This window comes from Rhinoderma darwinii, chromosome 1 (genome assembly GCF_050947455.1).
Source record: "Rhinoderma darwinii isolate aRhiDar2 chromosome 1, aRhiDar2.hap1, whole genome shotgun sequence".
Lineage (NCBI taxonomy): Eukaryota > Metazoa > Chordata > Amphibia > Anura > Rhinodermatidae > Rhinoderma > Rhinoderma darwinii.
Genome location: NC_134687.1, coordinates 179,779,192 through 179,799,079, shown reverse-complemented (window position 1 = coordinate 179,799,079; position 19,888 = coordinate 179,779,192). Strand labels below are relative to the sequence as shown.

Sequence of the window (19,888 nt, the reverse complement as noted above, 5' to 3'; positions counted from 1 at the left end):
GCTGATCCGGTGCAAATGGTTTCTGTTTGTCACTACTTTGTAAAGATTCTGTTCTTTTAACGGAATGTATAGCACAGTCGACTACGGTATTGATTCCGTTAAAACAACAGAACCCTTACACAACAGTGACAAATGGAAACCATTTGCACAGGATCCGTCACCACTAAAATCAATGGTGATGCAAACGGAAACGTATGGTTTCCGTTTGTTTCAGTTTGGATTCCATTCATGGGTTCCCCTGATGAAAAGGTCTGATGGAACCCATGAACGGAGTCCCGACGCAGATGTGAACGAAGCCTTATTGATGTGCATTTTTGTGTTAACAATAATGTATGTATGTTATGGTTGTAAAAAAAAACAAAAACGTTTTTTAAAGCAAAAAAAAAAATACTGGACAACCCTTAGCCTAAGAGCTGTCAATATTAAACGTTCAGGGGCTAATGGACACAGTACAAAGGGAGCCTCCTTTCTTTGTCAGCACTGCAATCAGTACTGATAGTGGTGCTTATAGGGTTAAATGGCCGGGATCGAGAGTGTCACCGTCAATCACAGCCACTCTCCAGCTAGGCATCACTTGGGCACAGCTGTCGTACCTGCACGATCACAATACATGTACAGCATTGAGAAGGATGGTTTATTTGCTTATATTCTCTGTATGAAATTACATTATGAATTATCAAGCAGGATGCCGAATTACTAAAATATGTATTCTCCATTTTGTAATGAACTTTCCTCTATATTATTCAAAGAAACATCTTATCTCCATGTGTTAAACGTGTGGCCTTCATAGCCCCATTGTAGCGGGTTGGCTGAACGCCCAGACAGAAAACTGCAACAAACTCCCCCATGAGAACAAATCACTAACAACTGCCCATTATATGCTTGTCTCCAGGTGTTACCTGATGTCAGCATTTTAATGGAGAATTAGAATTATGTATTTGAAATATTCTTATGGTCTGCTATTGGCTGAATAAGAATTATTGTCACATTGCCTCTGATTGGTTAACCTCAAGTCTACACCCCATTTGAATGATATTATTATAGTTGAGTTCGAAAATAAACCTCCAGAGGAGTATTTTAAGCATATCAGCAGCGTCTGTGTGTTTTTTTCTCCTCTCTCGATATATATCGGTATTAAATATCCTGATTAGGATGCTGGATAAAGTTCCTGGTGTGAGTGTCTGTTGGAACACTCATCTAAATTTCAGTCTAATATATTTTGAGCCATTAACTTCCACGACAGCATTGTGTGGGCATTGCCTCCCACAATGAAGTATGTAATTTTGCTGGAGTGGGGTTGAAATGCTCCAGGGCTAAGAACATTTTTAGTAATGGAAGTTCAATGTGTTATAGACTGCAACAGTGAAGGAGTTATTGGAGTTTAAAGAGGAAATCCAGCCAAAAAAGATCTTCTAAAATGTGTTTCTGAGCTTAGACTACCACTGATTTCCATAACAAAGAGCCAATGGCTTTCCTTTGGCGCTGCTGACACAACATGCAATAAGCCCCATTAATTTGAGAGTCCCTTTGTTTAGAATGTTTTGTCAAAGAGTTTGTTTACAGTTTGAAAAATGCTAAAAAAAATATATATATAACATGTTAGGAGATCACTGTTGGGTGGATTTTAGCTTTGAATTTTTCAGGAAAATGATTCAAAGAAATCGGAGGAGAAGGGTATGTCCACACATAGCGTAAACACTGCGGATGGATTTCATTATGGAAAATGTGCAGCGTAATACAGTAACAGCAGAGTTGAGATTTGAACAAATCTCATCCACACGCAGCGTAAAAATCCTGCCAGAAAAACTTTCATAAATTGACCTGTGGTGCGTTTTTTTAATCTGCAGCATGTCAATTTATGTTGCAGAATCGCTAGTTTTCTGTAGCAGGTTTTCCCCTATTGAATTTAACGGAAAGGTAAAATCCAAAACAAATAGCAGATGTTGTGATTTTTGCAGCGGAAAAGCTTATACTTACCAAGATGTCTGCTCCTGCTACCAGCCCGGCCTCCACGGATGATGTGTCAACCCATGTGACTGCTGCAGCCAATCACAGACTGCAGTGATCACATGGGATGAAACGTCATCCCAGGAGGCTGGGCTACAGGATGACAGAGGGACATGTCGCCATGGCTACAGGCAAGTATAGATTATTTTTTTTTTAGATGCTGTTTTCTGTACCGAGGATTCCGGCCCAAAAACTGCACCACAATTGGATGTGGTTTTTCAGCCTGAATTCCCTGCGGGGACCAGGGCGTATACGCTGTGTACTTTTACGCAGTGTAGACACCCTGTGTGAACATAGCCAAGGAGTTTATCTCTAGGATATAGATATTATAAATAAGTATCATAAATTCCCCCACACGTTTCCCCTATATTGCTTGTCATTATTCCCTTCCACTAAAGTAAAATATTGCAGTGATGTATCTTATTGGGTATAGATATGGTATGCCAACCATTAGTATAGAAATCCACAACTACTGTGTAATGTCCAATCTTGCCCTTTGTGTTTACCAAAAGGCTTGGTAAAAGTTTTCTCCATACACACACATACATGCTTCTTTATATTACACAAATAGAAGAAAGAGGGAAACATGCCAGCTTAGAGAACTGGCAGTACTTAAGTGATTTTCTTTGAACAGAAATTCATGTAGTAACAATAGAAGGAAAGGTAATCTGTAATGTGTGTGTTAGCAGCAACGTGACATAAAGGGAGTCTTTATTTTCCGGTTTATATTTGTGTTTAAATATCTATTTTGATTCTGTGGCCACGAATGTAGTATACTCGGATTAAAGCTAAGCTGAACAATTCTTGGAGTACAAAAGAAGGCATCTTACAGAAACCCATTCACATAGTTATTACCATCATTAATTTACCGAATGGTTTTCGTACAAAGTTGTTTACATAAATGGATAATATTTTTAATGGGCAGATGCCAATTAAATTAAAATCTCTACAGAGTACTTCAAGTTACATTAAAAATAACTTTACAAAGTAAAGCATCATTGGAACAAAAATGATAACAGACTGTTCTAACGCTTACTCCACAACGTCTTTAATGCCACTCTCATTAACCATGTCTGTTCTGTGTTACAAAGGACCAATATGTAACTTGAAAGCACAAAGTGCAGCAATTGAACCATAATACTTATTACTAAAATGGCTATCCAAAGAAACAAAGAATTAGCAAAGCTATAGGGAAACTGTATATTTTGGATGTCACAAGAAAGTTCTGCAGCTACAGCATATACGGTAATTTTTTTTATTAATAATATCTAGACTTACAAAATTATAGAGAAAAAAAAAACCAACAAGAATAGTGCAATCTGCATCACTATTCTTGCCATAAACATTTTTTTAGCCCAATATACCTCATTATAAGTCATTGTGGTCAGTTAGAATTCATTGTGATCCATTAAAAAATGGATCCGCATAGTTGCCATGGCTCTGCGATGAACCTTAAATGGATGTAATCATAGAAATCATAAACATCCCATTAAGAATCCATAAACAGAAGCCAGAAAATTCCAGTAAAACACAACCCATATGGTCCTAAGCTAAATCAATTTCCTTTCAGTTTAAAACTACAGGTGGCTTCAATCCACCCAGCTCTATCAAGTCCAGAGGCATGAGCTACTTATAATAAATGAGGTAAGGACACACTTCATAAGCCACCTGTAGACAGGGCCGCCATCAGGGGGGTATTAGGGGTAGTGGTGTGAGGGGCCCGGCCAAACCTAATTGAAAGGGGGGCCCGGCAACTGCCTCGACATTCTTTTGGTAGGAAAAAACGGGCCCCTGCAATGGGGCCCGTTTTTTTCACCAAAAGAATGTCGTGAGCTGCTGCTGCTGCTGCTGCAGCGGGCCCCCTCCCCTCGTCATGGGGGGCCGTCAAACCGTCCGCCCGCGCGCGCGCACCCGATCGCGCGCACAATGAAACTCCCGCGCGTGCGCACTCGCGAGCGCGCATCCACGAACGCCCGCACTGGAGACCGCCCGCGCGCGCACCCGCGATCGACCGCGCGCGCACCCGCGACCGGCCGCCCGCGAACGAAGCGCGCGCAGCCGCGGACCCACATGGACAAAACTTACCTGGAGCCTGGCTGGAGGTGAAGGACTGGACGTCTGGACCGAAGACCTCCCCTGGAAGACATCGCCGGAAGAGGACTGGAGTGGGAGCAGCTCTTCTGACAGTGAGTAAATTATCTCAAAGTGTTGTTTATGTATGGCCCTGTTCACACAGTATTTTGCAGGCAAAAAAAAATCTGCCTCAAAATTCCTTAAAGAATTTTGAGGCAGATTTTGCCCTGCCCACACTATCTTGCCGCGTTTTTTTGCTGCGTTTTTTGCCCGCGGCGATTGAGGACAGCAGACAAAAAATGCAGCGAAAAATGCATTTTCTGCCTCCCATTGATTTCGATGGCAGGTCAGAGGCGGAACCGCGGCAAGAAAGGACGTGCTGCTTTTTCTTTTTTCCGCAACTGGCTCCCATTGATTTCAGATTAAATCAATGGGAGGCGGTTTTGGAAGTTTTTTGGTGCTGATTCTGACGCAGTGTCCGAGTCAATATCAAGGCCCAAAAACTCTGTGAACTGGGCCTTATTGTTAGGGCTTATTCAGACGAACGTGTAATACGTCCGTGCAACGCGCGTGATTTTCACGCGCCTCGCACGGACCTATGTTACTCTATGGTGCCGTGCGGACTGTCAGTGATTTTCACGCAGCGTGTGTCCGCTGCGTAAAACTCACGACATGTCCTATATTGGTGCATTGTTCGCGCATCACGCACCCATTGAAGTCAATGGGTGGGTGAAAATCACGCCCAGCGCTTCCGCAGCCGTATAAACTATGAATGAAATTAGAAAAGCACCACGTGCTACAAACATACAAACAGAGTGTCATAATGATGGCGGCTGCGCGAAAATCACGCAACCGCGCATCATACGCTGCTGACACACGGAGCTGTTATGGAACTTTTGCATGCGCAAAACGCCACGTTTTTTGCGCGTGCAAAAAGCACACGCTTGTGTAAATCCGGCCTTAGGGTAGGAACACACTCGGCATGAACACTGCGGATTTTATGCAACACATTTTATTGTGGAAAATCCGCAGCGTATCACAGTCGCAGCAGAGTGGATGAGATTTCAACAAATCTCATCCACACGCTGCAAAAATAATGGACCTGCCGTGTGACTTTTTAAGCCGCAGCGTGTCAATGTATTCTGTGGAATCGCCGCTCCTCTGTTGCGGAAATGCTGCGGTTCTGCCGCAAAAATCACACAAGAGAAGAAAAAAAAGGTACTTTTTTAAATTGATAAAGTTTAGACTTGCCCCGGCCGTAGTCCTGGTGACGCGATCCTCTATTCTTAGCGCAGCTCGGCCTCCTGTCATGAAGTTTCATCCCATGTGACTGCTGCAGCGGTCACATGGTCTACAGCGTCATCCCAGGAGGCGGGGCTACGTTCAGAAGAGAGAGATGCGTCACCTAAACTACGGCCGGGGTAAGTCTAAACTTTTTTTTCCCTGCAGGATTCTCGCAGCGGACACGCCTCACGAAACCTGCGCCACTATTTGGTGCGGTTTTGCTGGCAGAATTCCCTGCGGCTCCCGGGATAAGCTGTGGAGTTTTACTCAGCATATCCGCCTAGTGTGTCCCTTATGATGTCGCTCCTGGAGCTGCTGCCGCTCTCTAAATAGGCAGTTGGTCCAGTAGAATTTGGAATTATTTTTTTTTGCGAACCAGCTTAAAAAAATACAAAACTTTTGTGTTAGGGCCTGTTCACATCACTGTTCGCTTCCGCTCCGGGGTTCCGTCTGAGGTTTCTGTCGGGTGAACCCCGCAACGGAAAGTGAAAGTGACAGCACAGCTTCCGTTTCAGTCACCATTGATCTCAATGGTGACGGAAACATCGCTAATGGTTTCCGTTCGTCACCATTCCGGCTGGTTTTCGGACGGAATTAATAGCGCAGTCGACTGCGCTAATGGTGATGGAAACGGAAGCTGTGCTATCACTTTCACTTTCCGTTGCGGGGTTCACCCGACAGAAACCTCAGACGGAACCCCGGAGCGGAAGCGAACGGTGATGTGAACAGGCCCTAACACAAAAGTTTTGTATTTTTTTAAGCTGGTTCACAAAAAAAAATAATTCCAAATTCTACTGGACCAATTGCCTATTTAGAGACCGGCAGCAGCTCCAGGAGCGACATCATAAGGGACACACTAGGCGGATATGCTGAGTAAAACGACACAGCTTATCCGCCCCGGTAGCCGCAGGGAATTCCGCCAGCAAAACCGCACCGAATAGTGGCGCAGGTTTCGTGAGGCGTGTCCGCTGCGGGAATCCTGCAGGGAAAAAAAAGTTTAGACTTACCCCGGCCGTAGTTTAAGTGACGCATCTCTCTCTTCTGAACGTAGCCCCGCCTCCTGGGATGACGCTGTAGACCATGTGACCGCTGCAGCAGTCACATGGGATGAAACGTCATGACAGGAGGCGGGGCTACGCTAAGAATAGAGGATCGCGTCACCAGGACTACGGCCGGGGCAAGTCTAAACTTTTTTATAAATTTAAAAAAGTGCCTTTTTTTTTTTTCTCATTTGTGATTTTTGCGGCAGAACCGCAGCATTTCCGCAACAGAGGAGCAGCGATTCCACAGAATAAATTGACATGCGACTGCAGTCACACTGCAGGTCCATTATTTTTGCAGCGTGTGGATGAGATTTGTTCAAACCTCACCCACTCTGCTGCGACTGTAATACGCTGCGGATTTTACACAATAAAATGTGTTGCATAAAATCCGCAGCGTTCATGCCTAGTGTGTTCCTACCCTAAGGCCGGATTTACACAAGCGTGTGCTTTTTGCGCGCGCAAAAACGTGGCGTTTTGCGCTTGCAAAAGGTCCATAACAGCTCCGTGTGTCAGCAGCGTATGATGCGCGGTTGCGTGATTTTCGCGCAGCCGCCATCATTATGACACTCTGTTTGTATGTTTGTAGCACGTGGTGCTTTTCTGTTTTCATTCATAGTTTATACTGCTGCGGAAGCGCTGGGCGTGATTTTCACGCACCCATTGACTTCAATGGGTGCGTGATGCGCGAACAATGCACAAATATCGGACATGTCGTGAGTTTTACGCAGCGGACACACGGACACACGCTGCGTGAAAATCACTGACAGTCTGCACGGCCCCATAGAGTAACATAGGTCCGTGCGAGGCGCGTGAAAATCACTGACAGTCTGCGCGGCCCCATAGAGTAACATAGGTCCGTGCAAGGCGCGTGAAAATCACACACGTTTCACGGACGTATTACACGTTCGTCTGAATAAGCCCTAACAATAAGGCCCAGTTCACAGAGTTTTTGGGCCTTGATATTGACTCGGACACTGCGTCAGAATCAGCACCAAAAAACTTCCAAAACCGCCTCCCATTGATTTAATCTGAAATCAATGGGAGCCAGTCGCGGAAAAAAGAAAAAGCAGCACATCCTTTCTTGCCGCGGTTCTGCCTCTGACCTCCCATCGAAATCAATGGGAGGCAGAAAATGCATTTTTCGCTGCGTTTTCTGTCTGCTGTCCTCAATCGCCGTGGGCAAAAAACGCGGCAAGATAGTGTGGGCAGGTCAAAATCTGCCTCAAAATTCGGTGCGCGGTTCTAGGCGGTCGCCGGTGCGCATGCGCGAGAGTTTGCGGGTGCGCGTGATCGGTCGCACAGGCGGCGGTGTTTGACGGCCCCCATGCTACCCAGGGCCGCCATCAGGGGGGTATTAGGGGTACTGATGTGAGAGGCCCGGCCAAACCTAATTGAAAGGGGGGCCCGCAGCTCATGACATTCTTTTGGTGAAAAAAACGGGCCCCATTGCAGGGGCCTGTTTTTTTTTCTACCAAAGGCAAGTCGCGGCAGTTTGCCGGGCCCCCCTTTCAATTAGGTTTGGCCGGGCCTCTCACATCAGTACCCATAATACCCCCCCTGATGGCGGCCCTGGGTACCATGATATAGTACTGGACGGAGTACCGTTAACAGGCGGTGCCACGGTAGGGGGGCCCAGAAAATGTAGCTGTAGGGGGCCCTGAAATTCCTGATGGCGGCCCTGCCTGTAGATATACTATAAACGCAGGCTTTCTTTCATTTATTTGCTAATTCAAGAACCATATATATAGCACTTGAGATGGGTGAAAAGAAATGGACGCTCAATAGGAGGAATGATGCAATAAAGACATTATTATCACCATAAGATATCAGAGAGAACTAACTGTTTAAAGTGCTAATCCAATTTTCTGAATAGATGTTAACAATTCTCTCATGTGTTCCTTAGCAACAGACAAAAACTGATACTAACAAAGCAGCAGACTGGAGATACTCCAAATTTTTTGGGTCAATGAAGATAGTGATGAGAAATTTTGCACCCTCCAAAAGATGACAGTATTCCCCAAGGGTAAGTTTCAGTGCCAGCAACTCTTGGTCTCTGATGGAATCGTTTTTCTTGGACAAGAAGTCATATGGACTCTTCCTCTGACTTTGTTTAAGGAAGCATAGACAGACCTGCTAGAAGAATGGCTTATTAGAATCAGGATGATGGAGAACTGGACCCAAAGAGAAGCATGTCTTTAGATGGCAGAGAGCTTGAACTACAGAAGCTGGCTAATCCCAAGTATTAGCCCACTTCCTGGCTAGGACAGTGAGTGGAGAAACCACTTGAGAGTATTTAGTAACTAATGGGTTATTGAAAGTAGGAGTTAGATGAGGAAAATTTCAAGTATGTTCCTTTTCTTGATATCTCTTCAGGAACCGATTTTCCAATCTGGTAGTCAAGGAAATCAGATCATCTAGTGCAGAAAGAAGGTCCCAACCTGCCAGATTATCTTTAATATAGCCCAATAAACCTTAATAGAATGCCACCACCAGAGCTTCATTGTTTCAGGCTAATTCAGATGTCAGGAGACTAATTTGACTGCATATTGGTTGACAGTGGAAGCACTTTGCTTGAGATGAAGAAGAGCTGAAATAGTAGAGGAAGTACGGGCAGGTTACAAAGTTACATAGTATGGTTGAGAAAAGACACATGTCCATCAAATTCAACCAAGTAATGGGAAAGGGAAGGGAAAAATTTCTACACATAGGAGCCAATATTTATTTGTTCTAGGAAATTATCTAAGCCTTTTTTAAAGCCATCTACTGTCCCTGCTGTGACCAGCTCCTGCGGTAGACTATTCCATAGATTCACAGTTCTCACAGTAAAGAAGGCTTGTCGCCTCTGCAGATTGAACCTTTTTTTCTCCAGACGGAGGGAGTGCCCTCTTGTTTTTTGAGGGGGTTTTACATGGAACAGAATTTCACCATATTTTTTGTATGTGCCATTCATATATTTATATAAGTTAATCATGTCCCCCCTTAGTCGTCTCTTTTCAAGACTAAATAGGTTTAATTCTATTAATCTTTCCTCGTAACTTACATTCTCCATGCCCCTTATTAGCTTTGTTGCTCATCTTTGTATTTTTTCCAACTCTAGGGCATCCTTTCTATGAACTGGAGCCTAGAACTGAACTGCATATTCTAGATGAGGCCTCACTAATGCTTTGTAAAGTGGTGATATTACATCCCTGTCCCGCGAGTCCATGCCTCTTTTAATACACGACAATATCTTGCTGGCCTATGAAGCAGCTGATTGACATTCCATGCTGTTATTTAGTTTATGATTTACAAGTACACCCAGATCCTTCTCAACAAGTGAATAGCCCAGTGTAAACCCCCCCCCCCCCTAGGACATATGATACATGCAGGTTGTTGGAACCCAGATGCATAACTTTACATTTATCTACATTAAACTTAATTTGCCAAGTGGATACCCAAACACTTAGTGTGTTCAAATCAGTTTGCAATTTACGAACATCTTCCATAGACTGAACAGTACTACATAGCTTGGTGTCATCTGCAAAAATAGAAATAGTGCTATTAATCCCATCCTCTATATCATTAATAAATAAGTTGAATAATGACGGTCCCAGCACTGAACCCTGGCGTACACCACTTATAACGGGGGACCATTTAGAGCAGGAATCATTGATCACAACTCTCTGGATACGGTCCATGAGCCAATTCTCAATCCAATTACAAACTCTAACGTCCTCGGTCGCAGACCGCCGACTCCTATCATCCTGTAGACGTCTTCCTCCCCAGAGATGCCAGCAGATGCGGCCGTCCTGTCCTGCAGTGACCACTAGGGTGCGCGCTCAAACTCATTCCCGGCCTTAAAGGGCCAGAGCACACACATGTTTTAGATTTGACTGATTGCTCCTAGATCACCCTGGACTATAAGAAGGGCCCTGCCCCTTCACTCATTGCCTGAGCGTTGTTGTGTTTACCCGTGTTAGTCTTTGCAAATGGTCCTGTATCCTGTGCTACCTTGTTCCTGTGCCGTGGAGAGTTGGAGTCGTGTTGTGTTGTATACTACGCCTTCTGTACTTCACCGCGCCTGGTGTCTGCCTGCTGCAAAAGTCCCATCCAAGCCTGCCATCACTACTGTCTGTATTGCCACAGGTAGCCATTTTCAAACTATAGACTTTGCCATGGTATCCTGTTTGGCCAGCTGCTACGGCGGTACGGCCCAGTGGGTCCACACACCCATCGTGACACAAACTGTACTTTCTAAACCTATAGTCCTTGATTTACACATTAGACATCTATGAGGGAAAGTGTAAAATGCCTTTGCAAAGTCCAAAAACACTATATCCACAGCAGCCCCTCTGTCTAGGCTTCTGCTCACCACTTCATAAAAACAAATCAGGTTGGTTTGACAACTTCTGTCCTTAGTAAAATCGTGCTGGCTGTCACGTATAATACTATTTTTTGTCACATAATCCTGTATGTAGTTCCTCAATAGCCCCTCAAACATTTTTCCCACGATGGATGTTAAGCTTACTGGTCTATAATTACCCGGGGAAAACTTTGAGCCCTTTTTGACAAAAGGCACCACATTTGCCCTGCGCCAATCCCTTGGCACTATACCAGTCACTAGAGAATCTCTAAATATTATGAAGAGGGGGACAGAAATAACTGAACTAAACTCTTTAAGAACTTTAGGGTGTAACCCATCTGGTCCTTGTGTACATTTATTTTATTTAACTTAGCTTGGACCATATCTACATTCAGCCGATTTAGTATACCAACTGATATATTAACAGCACTGGCACCGGCTACATCAGCTGCTCTTTCTTCTGTTGTATATACAGAGCTAAATAACCCATTTAGTAACTCTGCCTTCTCTTGATCCCCTGTAACTCCCCATTACCACTATTTAGGGGTCCTACATGTTCAGACCTTGACTTTTTTGCATTTACATACTTTTTGGGGGATTTGTTTTACTATCATTGGCCTTTCATTTTGTCTTGTTGCTGATTTTATTACCCTTTACATATTTTATTAAGGTCTTTGTAATTTACAAAGGCTACAGCTGTACCCTCAGATTTGTATTTTTCAAATGCCCTTTTTTTGTCATATGTTGCCCTTTTTACAGAAGGTGTAAGCCATGTGGGGTTTAATTTTAGTCGTTTATACTTGTTACTTATAGGAATAAATTTTGCATTATAATTACCCAAAGTAGATTTTAAAATCTCCCATTTATCATTTGTACCATTATTTGACATTAGTTCTTCCCAGTCTATGTCCTGAATTGCAGCCCTCATCCTGGGGAAATTGGCCTTCTTAAAATTAAGTTTTTTGCCCTCCCTGCCTGTACTTGTTTTTTACAGTATAGGTAATATATAACTATATTCTGATCACTGTTACAGAGGTTTTCATGAACATTGACATTCCCAACAAGCTCTGCATTATTAGAAATGACCAGTACCAATGGAGCTTCACCTCATGTCGGGTCTTTCACAAACTGGCCCATAACTTTTTCCTGCAACAGGTTGAGGAAATTTCTCCCCTTTGCAGTTGAAGACGAACCATGACACCAATCAATATCTCCGTAATTAAATTCTCCCATTACCACTGCAGTACCAGCCTGTGCTGCCCGATCCATCTGTTTATATAGCTAACCTTCCATCTGTTCAGTTATATTGGGGGTGGGGGTCTATAGATTACACCAAAAGTTTTTTTTTCAGTATTTACCACCCTTTGTAATTCCCCCCACAGGGTTTCAATCTCCTCACAATCTTCACCCACTATTGTCTCTTTCACACTCGCCTTCATATCACTTCTCACATACAGACATACACCACCGCCTTTCCTATTTGTCCTGTCTTTCCGAAATGGTGTAAAACCCTGTAGATTTACAGGCCAGTTATGAGAAGAGTCTAGCTATGTTTCAGCAATACTAACTATATCTATATTTTCCTCCAGTACCAAGGCCTCTAGCTCCCCCATTTTGCTTGCTAGACTTCTGGCATTTGTGAACATACACTTTAACTTGCCTTTCAATTTTTCACTTTCAGTATCAGAAATGTGATTATTTGACATTATTTGGGCATTTTTGTTTTCATTGCTGTTTTGTAACAAAAGGATCTCCTTATCCTGTTGTCTAGTTCTCTCCCCACAGTTTATTTCTCCCCCCACCAATTTAGTCTGACCCCTCTCTAACCTAAACACCTCATTATTTTCTACATTGACCTCCCTCCTCAGCCCTAGTGTAAATACTCCGCCACCCCAGCTAGAATTCTCTCCCCCAGCACAGCGGACCCCTTCCATTTAGGTGCAAATCATCTGCAGAGTACAGTTTGTACCCCAATGAAAAGTCTGCCTAGTGCTCTAGGAACCCAAAGCCTTCTCCTCTACACCAAGACTTAAGCCATGCATTTAACTCCCTGAGCTCCCACTGTCTTTCCTGTGATGCGCATGGCACAGGCAGTATTCCTGAGAATACTATCATGGAGGTGCTTCCCTTCAGCTTGTAGCCTAGTTCTTTAAAATTATTCTTAAGGCTCCTCCACCTACCATTTATTCTGTCTTTGGTTCCCACATGGACCACGACAGCTGGATCATTACCAGGCCCTCCCAGTAATTTATCCACCCGTTCCACCACATGCCGAACCCTGGCACCAGGGAGACAGCAATTCGGTTGAGGCGGTCTTGGCGACAGAATTATTTTATCCATCTTCCTGATTATAGAATCCACTACAACTACCAATTGTCTTGCCTTACCTGCATTACCATCCCGCCAACTACTAGCTGGGCTGTTAGGGAGATCAGTATCCACTAGGGCTGCTATTTCTGAGACCGACACCCTCGCATCATCACCCAACATGGCAGAAACAGGATTGGCATTCCTTTTCTTGGACCCCTTTCTACTGCCCATAACAACATTAACACAACTACTTGCCTGATCCTGCTGACCCATGTCTTCACCCTCCAGTTCCACCCCAGTAGCTGCTTGCTCAGTGAGCAGCATGTTTCGCTCAAGATTATCTATCGCCCTCAGTATTGCATTTTGCTCCTCCAGATCTCCAATGTGAGCTTCCAGGTGAACAACATGCTCACATCTGCCACAGAAGTATTCACCCTGGAACTCCGGCTCCAGTCGTGCATACATATGGTAAATCGTGCACTGAAGAAAACCTCCAATCTTGCTGTCCATTATCTCAGTTACAAAAAAAGGTTCTTCAAAGGCTTTCTGAAAGAAAGGCAGAAAAGTAGACAGGAAGGACACCATTGACACCACGTTCACAAAGGAGAGAGGCCCAAGCCAGAGCCTCACCAGCAAGCAAGGAAGTGATATAGGGCTCTTTTAGTGCTGAGAACAAAGTTCAAAATGTATGGTGCACTGGTTGAGGAAAAGTACATGCATAAAAGAAACTGAGATGGCAAGCATAGAAGGGGTGTCATGATCCGTGGGTATGTGGACCCACTGGGCCGCACCTCCGTAGCAGAGTAGCAGCTGGCCAAACAACAGTCTTAGTACAATAGTACCTTTAATAGTCCAGACGGTAATGGAGGCTCGGCACAGATGAACTTGTAGACAACAGACATGGTGTATATCAGCAGGCGTGACCGGTGGCACAACATGACTCCAACAAGTTAAGGCACAGGAACAGATATAGCACGGGATACAGGATACAGGTAGCAGGGCACGGGAACAACAAGAACAGGATAACACTAAGGGACCATTAGCTTAGACTAACATGGGTAAACACAACAACGCTCAGGCAATGAGTGAAAGGGCAGAGCCCTTTTTATAGTCCAGGGTGATCATGGGCTAATTACAGATCTTACTCATGTGTGTGCACTGGCCCTTTAAGGCCGGACATGAGCGCGTGCACAGACACTACGGGAAACAGTGCAGCGATGCAGAAGTGAGTGCCAGTGTCTCTCAGGAGGGAGATGCTGCCTGGCACTCACCCGTCCATGGCTGCGGCCATCAGGGAGCAGGTAAGTACGACGGTCCGCGGCTGTGGACTTTACAAGGGGTAGTTACCATGGCTTCCTACTGGAACACAGTTTCTACGGATACCGAGAGGAGGTGCAAGTTGCAAGGGCTCAAGCAAGCTGAAATTCCCTGGAGATTATTAATCTCCTGTTGGCAATTCCCTTGCTGGGTGACTTCGTTGGCAAGTTTATAAACGTCTACCAGCTGCTGTGTAGACTGCAGAGTTTTTGTGATTCATGGCCTGCAGATACCATTACGTTTTTCAACAAGTAAATCCCCTAAGCCGTAATCGGTTTGGCGCCGGCTAGATGTAGTGGCCTCCGCTCCCTGCCGCTGGCAGTCTGTACTTACCTCCGAAGGTCTTTTTCAGAGTCTGGCTGCTGCCCTTGCTGTTCAGCGTCTGGTGGCCACCTTTACTGGCACCGCTCTACACTGGGTCCTATTGTGCTTGCTGACCCTAGCTTTCTTAAAGGGCCAGCGCGCGCCAAAATTAAAAATTCCAGCTGATCCTGGGTATAAAAGGCCTTTCTGCTCTGGACTCTTTGCCAGAGCAATTTGGTTCTTTTGCGTTCCTTGTTTTCCGAGTCTATCCCTGCTGTCTAGTTCTTGTATTCCTGTGTACCGAACTTTGTGTGTTTTTGACCATCTGTGCCTGCCGCCTGCCATAATCGTTAGCTACGTTGAGCGTGACAAATCTATGCCCCCTGCCCTGAACATTAACAATGTTAACTATAACGAACCCCTGCAGCCTGTCTTGACCTATTCGGCAGACTACTCTGGCGGGTAGCAACCTGGGGTTCTCCTGCAGCGAAGTCCACATATCTGTACAAGACTTGAAGAGTGAAGACCAGGGGTTCCCTTAGACTCCGCACCCCAGAGTAGCCCCAAATCAAATCCCTTGGTGACAAGGTGGGTTCACACCGCCCCTGGCTGGCCAAGTTACAGCCCATTCCTCAGGCTCTGTGACACTAGACTGAGGTGCAGATTCTAAGTAAACTCACCAATCCTCACCCTTTATTTCCACTGGGAGATATGGACTTTCCCACACAGATTCCCAGTTTTCATTCCCCAAAATAGACAGCGATTGGCGGAGGTAGAGCTGTAGCGGAGAACTTGTAGTGAAGTCAGGAAAGTAGCCAGGGTCATCAACGGAATAACAGTTAGGATATAACAAGTTGGAGGATGAGACAAATTCAGAGTCGGTAGACAGGCCAGGAGTCGACACCAGGAGTAAAACTACGTGAATCAGGTGACAAATCCAAGGGATGAGACAGGAGCGTAATCCAGACAGAAACAAGGCAGAGGTCAGAATTCAGCAACAGAGTTAAAATACAAGAACAAGTAGCCAGGCAAGAATATACCTTAATCTGCAGGGAAGGCATGGCAGGCTGATTCCCCCTTTAAATAAGCCACCAGGCCTGAAATCATCAGCGGTGCTGGTTGCTCCGGCAACCCTATGATCCCCGCTGTGTTAAAGAGGAGAGCCGCAGCAAGGAGAAGGAATTAGAGGTGGAGGTGTCTCAACGGGACTCGTCACTTGAGTTGAGCGAGGTGAGTAACAGTGTTGTCAGTCTCATATTCCATACATCTACTGTCCTGATGCAGCATTAGACTAACTCCAATTGTCTTTGTGCAGACTGAATTTAGTTTTCCATCTCCACTGTAAAAGTGACAAGTCTTGCTGATGCTTTCTGGGGAACTCCTGACCAGGTTCCAGGGAACCCTGGTTGGGAACCTCTGGCATAGGTATATGTAGCTTTTATGGTAAGCTTTTTGTTATTCTTGTATTATATGCTTGATCTCCTACCTCACAAAGATCATATCATTATTTTTTGGACATCATTTTTCTATTCCTTGTTCTTTTATGTTTTTAGATTTTAAAATTGCAATTATACACTAAAATAATACATGATTGTGTTCATTTTCATTTCTATGATTTTAAAAATCGTAAATTTACAGAAAAAAAAGTAATATAAAACAAAATAGTTAAATATAAAATAAAACTTTTGAATAAGACTTTTCACCCGCTAAATCTAACCTAAAATTCAGGTAAAAATACAATAATAGCAAAACTGTATATAATTCATTTTATCTATAACTAAGTGAGCATGTGTATGTTATTCATGTTAACAAATACACAGCAATTTTCTGTGTTATACATGAAGAACGCTAAGGTGGGAGAATGACAGACATCTTTAGTACTTTCAAGTGCAAATCACAAGTGCAAACAAGAACTACATGTCAGGACGCCATCAGATGTATGTGTGTATATATATATATATATATATATATATATATATATGTATATATATATATATCAATAGATAGTAGCAGCACTCTAAAGCAAATTCCAAAATGGGCATGGGTGCCCAGCAGGTAATCCCGATCCAAGGACTGTGGGATATGTACAAAGAAATCCTGCAGCACCAAAGAAATAGGCAGCACTCCGTAGTTCAAGTGAAAATAAGGGGGTACTGTATTACCCCCAGTGCAACGTTTAAGCTCCTTATCCTGGAGCCTTTATTTTTATATATATATATATATATATATATATATATATATATATATATATATATATATATAAAATGTAAGTTATCCATTGTAATTAAATTAAGCATCCTTTGTAAGAAGGTAGTATAAAAAGTGAACATTGCCTCATATTAGACTTTATGCCAAGTATCATGGGATCATGCAGATTCTACTTGGCAGGTTGAGTGCCATCTGAATGCCATCCATACAGTGTGGCAACATCATAGAAGCCAACTATGGTATACATATGTATGGTATTACAACATACCTGTAAGCAGGATTAGAACAGATATAAACAGAGTATCAGCTCCGATGGTCTTCATGGTTCTCGTCCCCCTCATACTGTCCCATAATCCTTTCTTTTTACTAACAAGGCTGGGCTTAATTATCATGTGGAAAAGGTGTGTGCCGACACAGTCTTTTTCTGCTTATTTTAGGACTGATAAAGAACTGGAGGAAATGCACTAAGTTCCCGCTGGGAGTTCAGGACATGGGGGATGTATTGTTTAAATTCTTCACAGGAAGTTCTTTTCATCTGGCGTTAAAATGTGTTGTTCCTAAATATGATTTTTATTTTTTTTTACTGTGTGACCACAAACAATGTAAGTATCCCAGGAAATCTTGTCTGTAAACTAACACTAGCCCTTCAAATGCTTAGAAATTAAAGCAAATATTTTATTTATGATTATTTTTTAATTCTTTCCTCAAGAAGAAAGAAAAACAAACTGGATGAAATGAAAATACATTATTATAGTTTCACCATAAACCATTATTTTCTTTCTTTCAGTCCTCTTGTATCTAAAAACAGGTAAAGATGACATTAGAGGTCATAAGGACACTAAAGTCCATCAATATTACAGTCTGATACCTCTGGGTACTTTAAATAAAAATAAATTCAATGTATGTTTAAGTTTGAGATGTAACCAATACAAATAATTTTATGCTGACCTCAGTGTCTATGCTCTACTGTTAAAGATATTGAACTCCATCTCTTTTGGAAAGTTAAAATGACTGCTGCTGATTTGTCACATAGAATTATGTATAATCTTTAAGGGTATGTGCACACACACTAATTACGTCCGTAATTGAAGGACGTATTTCGGCCGCAAGTAGTGGACCGAACACAGTGCAGGGAGCCGGGCTCCTAGCATCATACTCATGTACGATGCTAGGAGTCCCTGCCTCTCCGTGGAACTACTGTCCCGTACTGAAAACATGATTACAGTACGGGACAGTTGTCCTGCAGAGAGGCAGGGACTCCTAGCATCGTATATAACTATGATGCTAGGAGCCCGGCTCCCTGCACTGTGTTCGGTCCGGTACTTGCGGCCGAAATACGTCCGTCAATTACGGACGTAATTAGTGTGTGTGCACATACCCTAAAAGGGGTTGTCCACTATCGGACAACTGCTGACCTATTCATCGGATAGGTCATCAGTATATGATCAGAGGCAGGGGCGTAGCTAAAGGCTCATGGGCCCCGATGCAAAAGTTCTTATTGGGCCCCCCCCCCCGCAAACTTCTCATGGCCGACGGTCCGCAGCTTTCAGCTGCATCGCTGGGTCTCCTAAGTGACCCAACAATGCAGCACTAGCAGCCAGGGGCGTCACTAAGGACTTAAAATGTCAGGGGAAATAGCCCCAATACATATGTGTCCCCCAAAAAAAATTGTATGTGTGTATAGGAGATAACCTATCTATAGCACTACAACCCTATAAACTATGGATAGGATTAGATACATTGGCTCAGCAGACAGTATCACACATGATAGGATTAGATACAGTGGCTGAGCAGACAGTATCACACATGATAGGATTAGATACAGTGGCTGAGCAGACAGTATCACACATGATAGGATTAGATACAGTGGCTGAGCAGACAGTATCACACATGATAGGATTAGATACAATGACTCAGTAGACAGTATCACACATGATAGGATTAGATACAGTGGCTCAGCAGACAGTATCACACATGATAGGATTAGATACAGTGGCTCAGCAGACAGTATCACACATGATAGGATTAGATACAGTGGCTGAGCAGACAGTATCACACATGATAGGATTAGATACAGTGGCTGAGCAGACAGTATCACAAATGATAGGATTAGATACAGTGGCTGAGCAGACAGTATCACACATGATAGGATTAGATACAATGACTCAGTAGACAGTATCACACATGATAGGATTAGATACAGTGGCTCAGTAGACAGTATCACACATGATAGGATTAGATACAGTGTCCCAGCAGTAAGTATCACACATGATAGGATTAGATATAGGGCTCAGCAGACAGTATCACACATGATAGGATTAGATACAGTGGCTCAGCAGACAGTATCACACATGATAGGATTAGAAACAGTGGCTCAGCAGACAGTATCACACATGATTGGATTAGATATAGGGCCCAGCAGACAGTATCACACATGATAGGATTAGATACAGTGGCTGAGCAGACAGTATCACACATGATAGGATTAGATGCAGTGGCCCAGCAGACAGTATCACACATGATAGGATTAGATACAGTGGCTCAGCAGACAGTATCACACATTATAGCATTAGATACAGTGGCTCAGAAGGCAGTATCACACATGATAGGATTAGATATAGGGCACAGCTCGCTGACATTGCGGCTCCAGCGCTGGACCCAGGAAAGGTAAGAATAATAATTTTGCTTCTTTATGTGTTACTGATTATTTTTGTGTTTTTTTACATGTTCGGTTGTTGGACTACGTCGGATTCGAGGACTACTTCAATGACGGCGGTTTTTTATTCTCAATAAAATGGTTAACGGGGGTTGTTTTTTTATTTCAATAAAATATTTTTTCTATGTGCTTGTATCTTTTTAAACTTTATTACCACCGCCTTAGTAATGGCCGCTGGCTGATTGACAACCTCCATTACTAAGGCGAGGCTTAATGTTAGCTGGTGCAGAGGCCAACACTAACCGCCATTATTACCCCGGTACCCACCGCCACCAGGGGTACTGG

The 19,888-nt window shown here is 43.7% G+C and overlaps 1 protein-coding gene across 1 annotated transcript in view; it reads right to left on the bottom strand.

Moving 5' to 3' along the window:
• EMCN (endomucin) overlaps positions 1-17,372 on the bottom strand; it is a 139,504-nt gene extending 122,132 nt beyond the window's left edge. The window contains exon 1 of the mRNA XM_075849765.1: positions 17,156-17,372. Within this exon, the coding sequence (XP_075705880.1) occupies positions 17,156-17,279 (124 nt within the window). The 5' untranslated portion in view covers positions 17,280-17,372. The remainder of the gene's footprint in view (positions 1-17,155) is intronic.
• Positions 17,373-19,888: the final 2,516 nt, after the last annotated feature.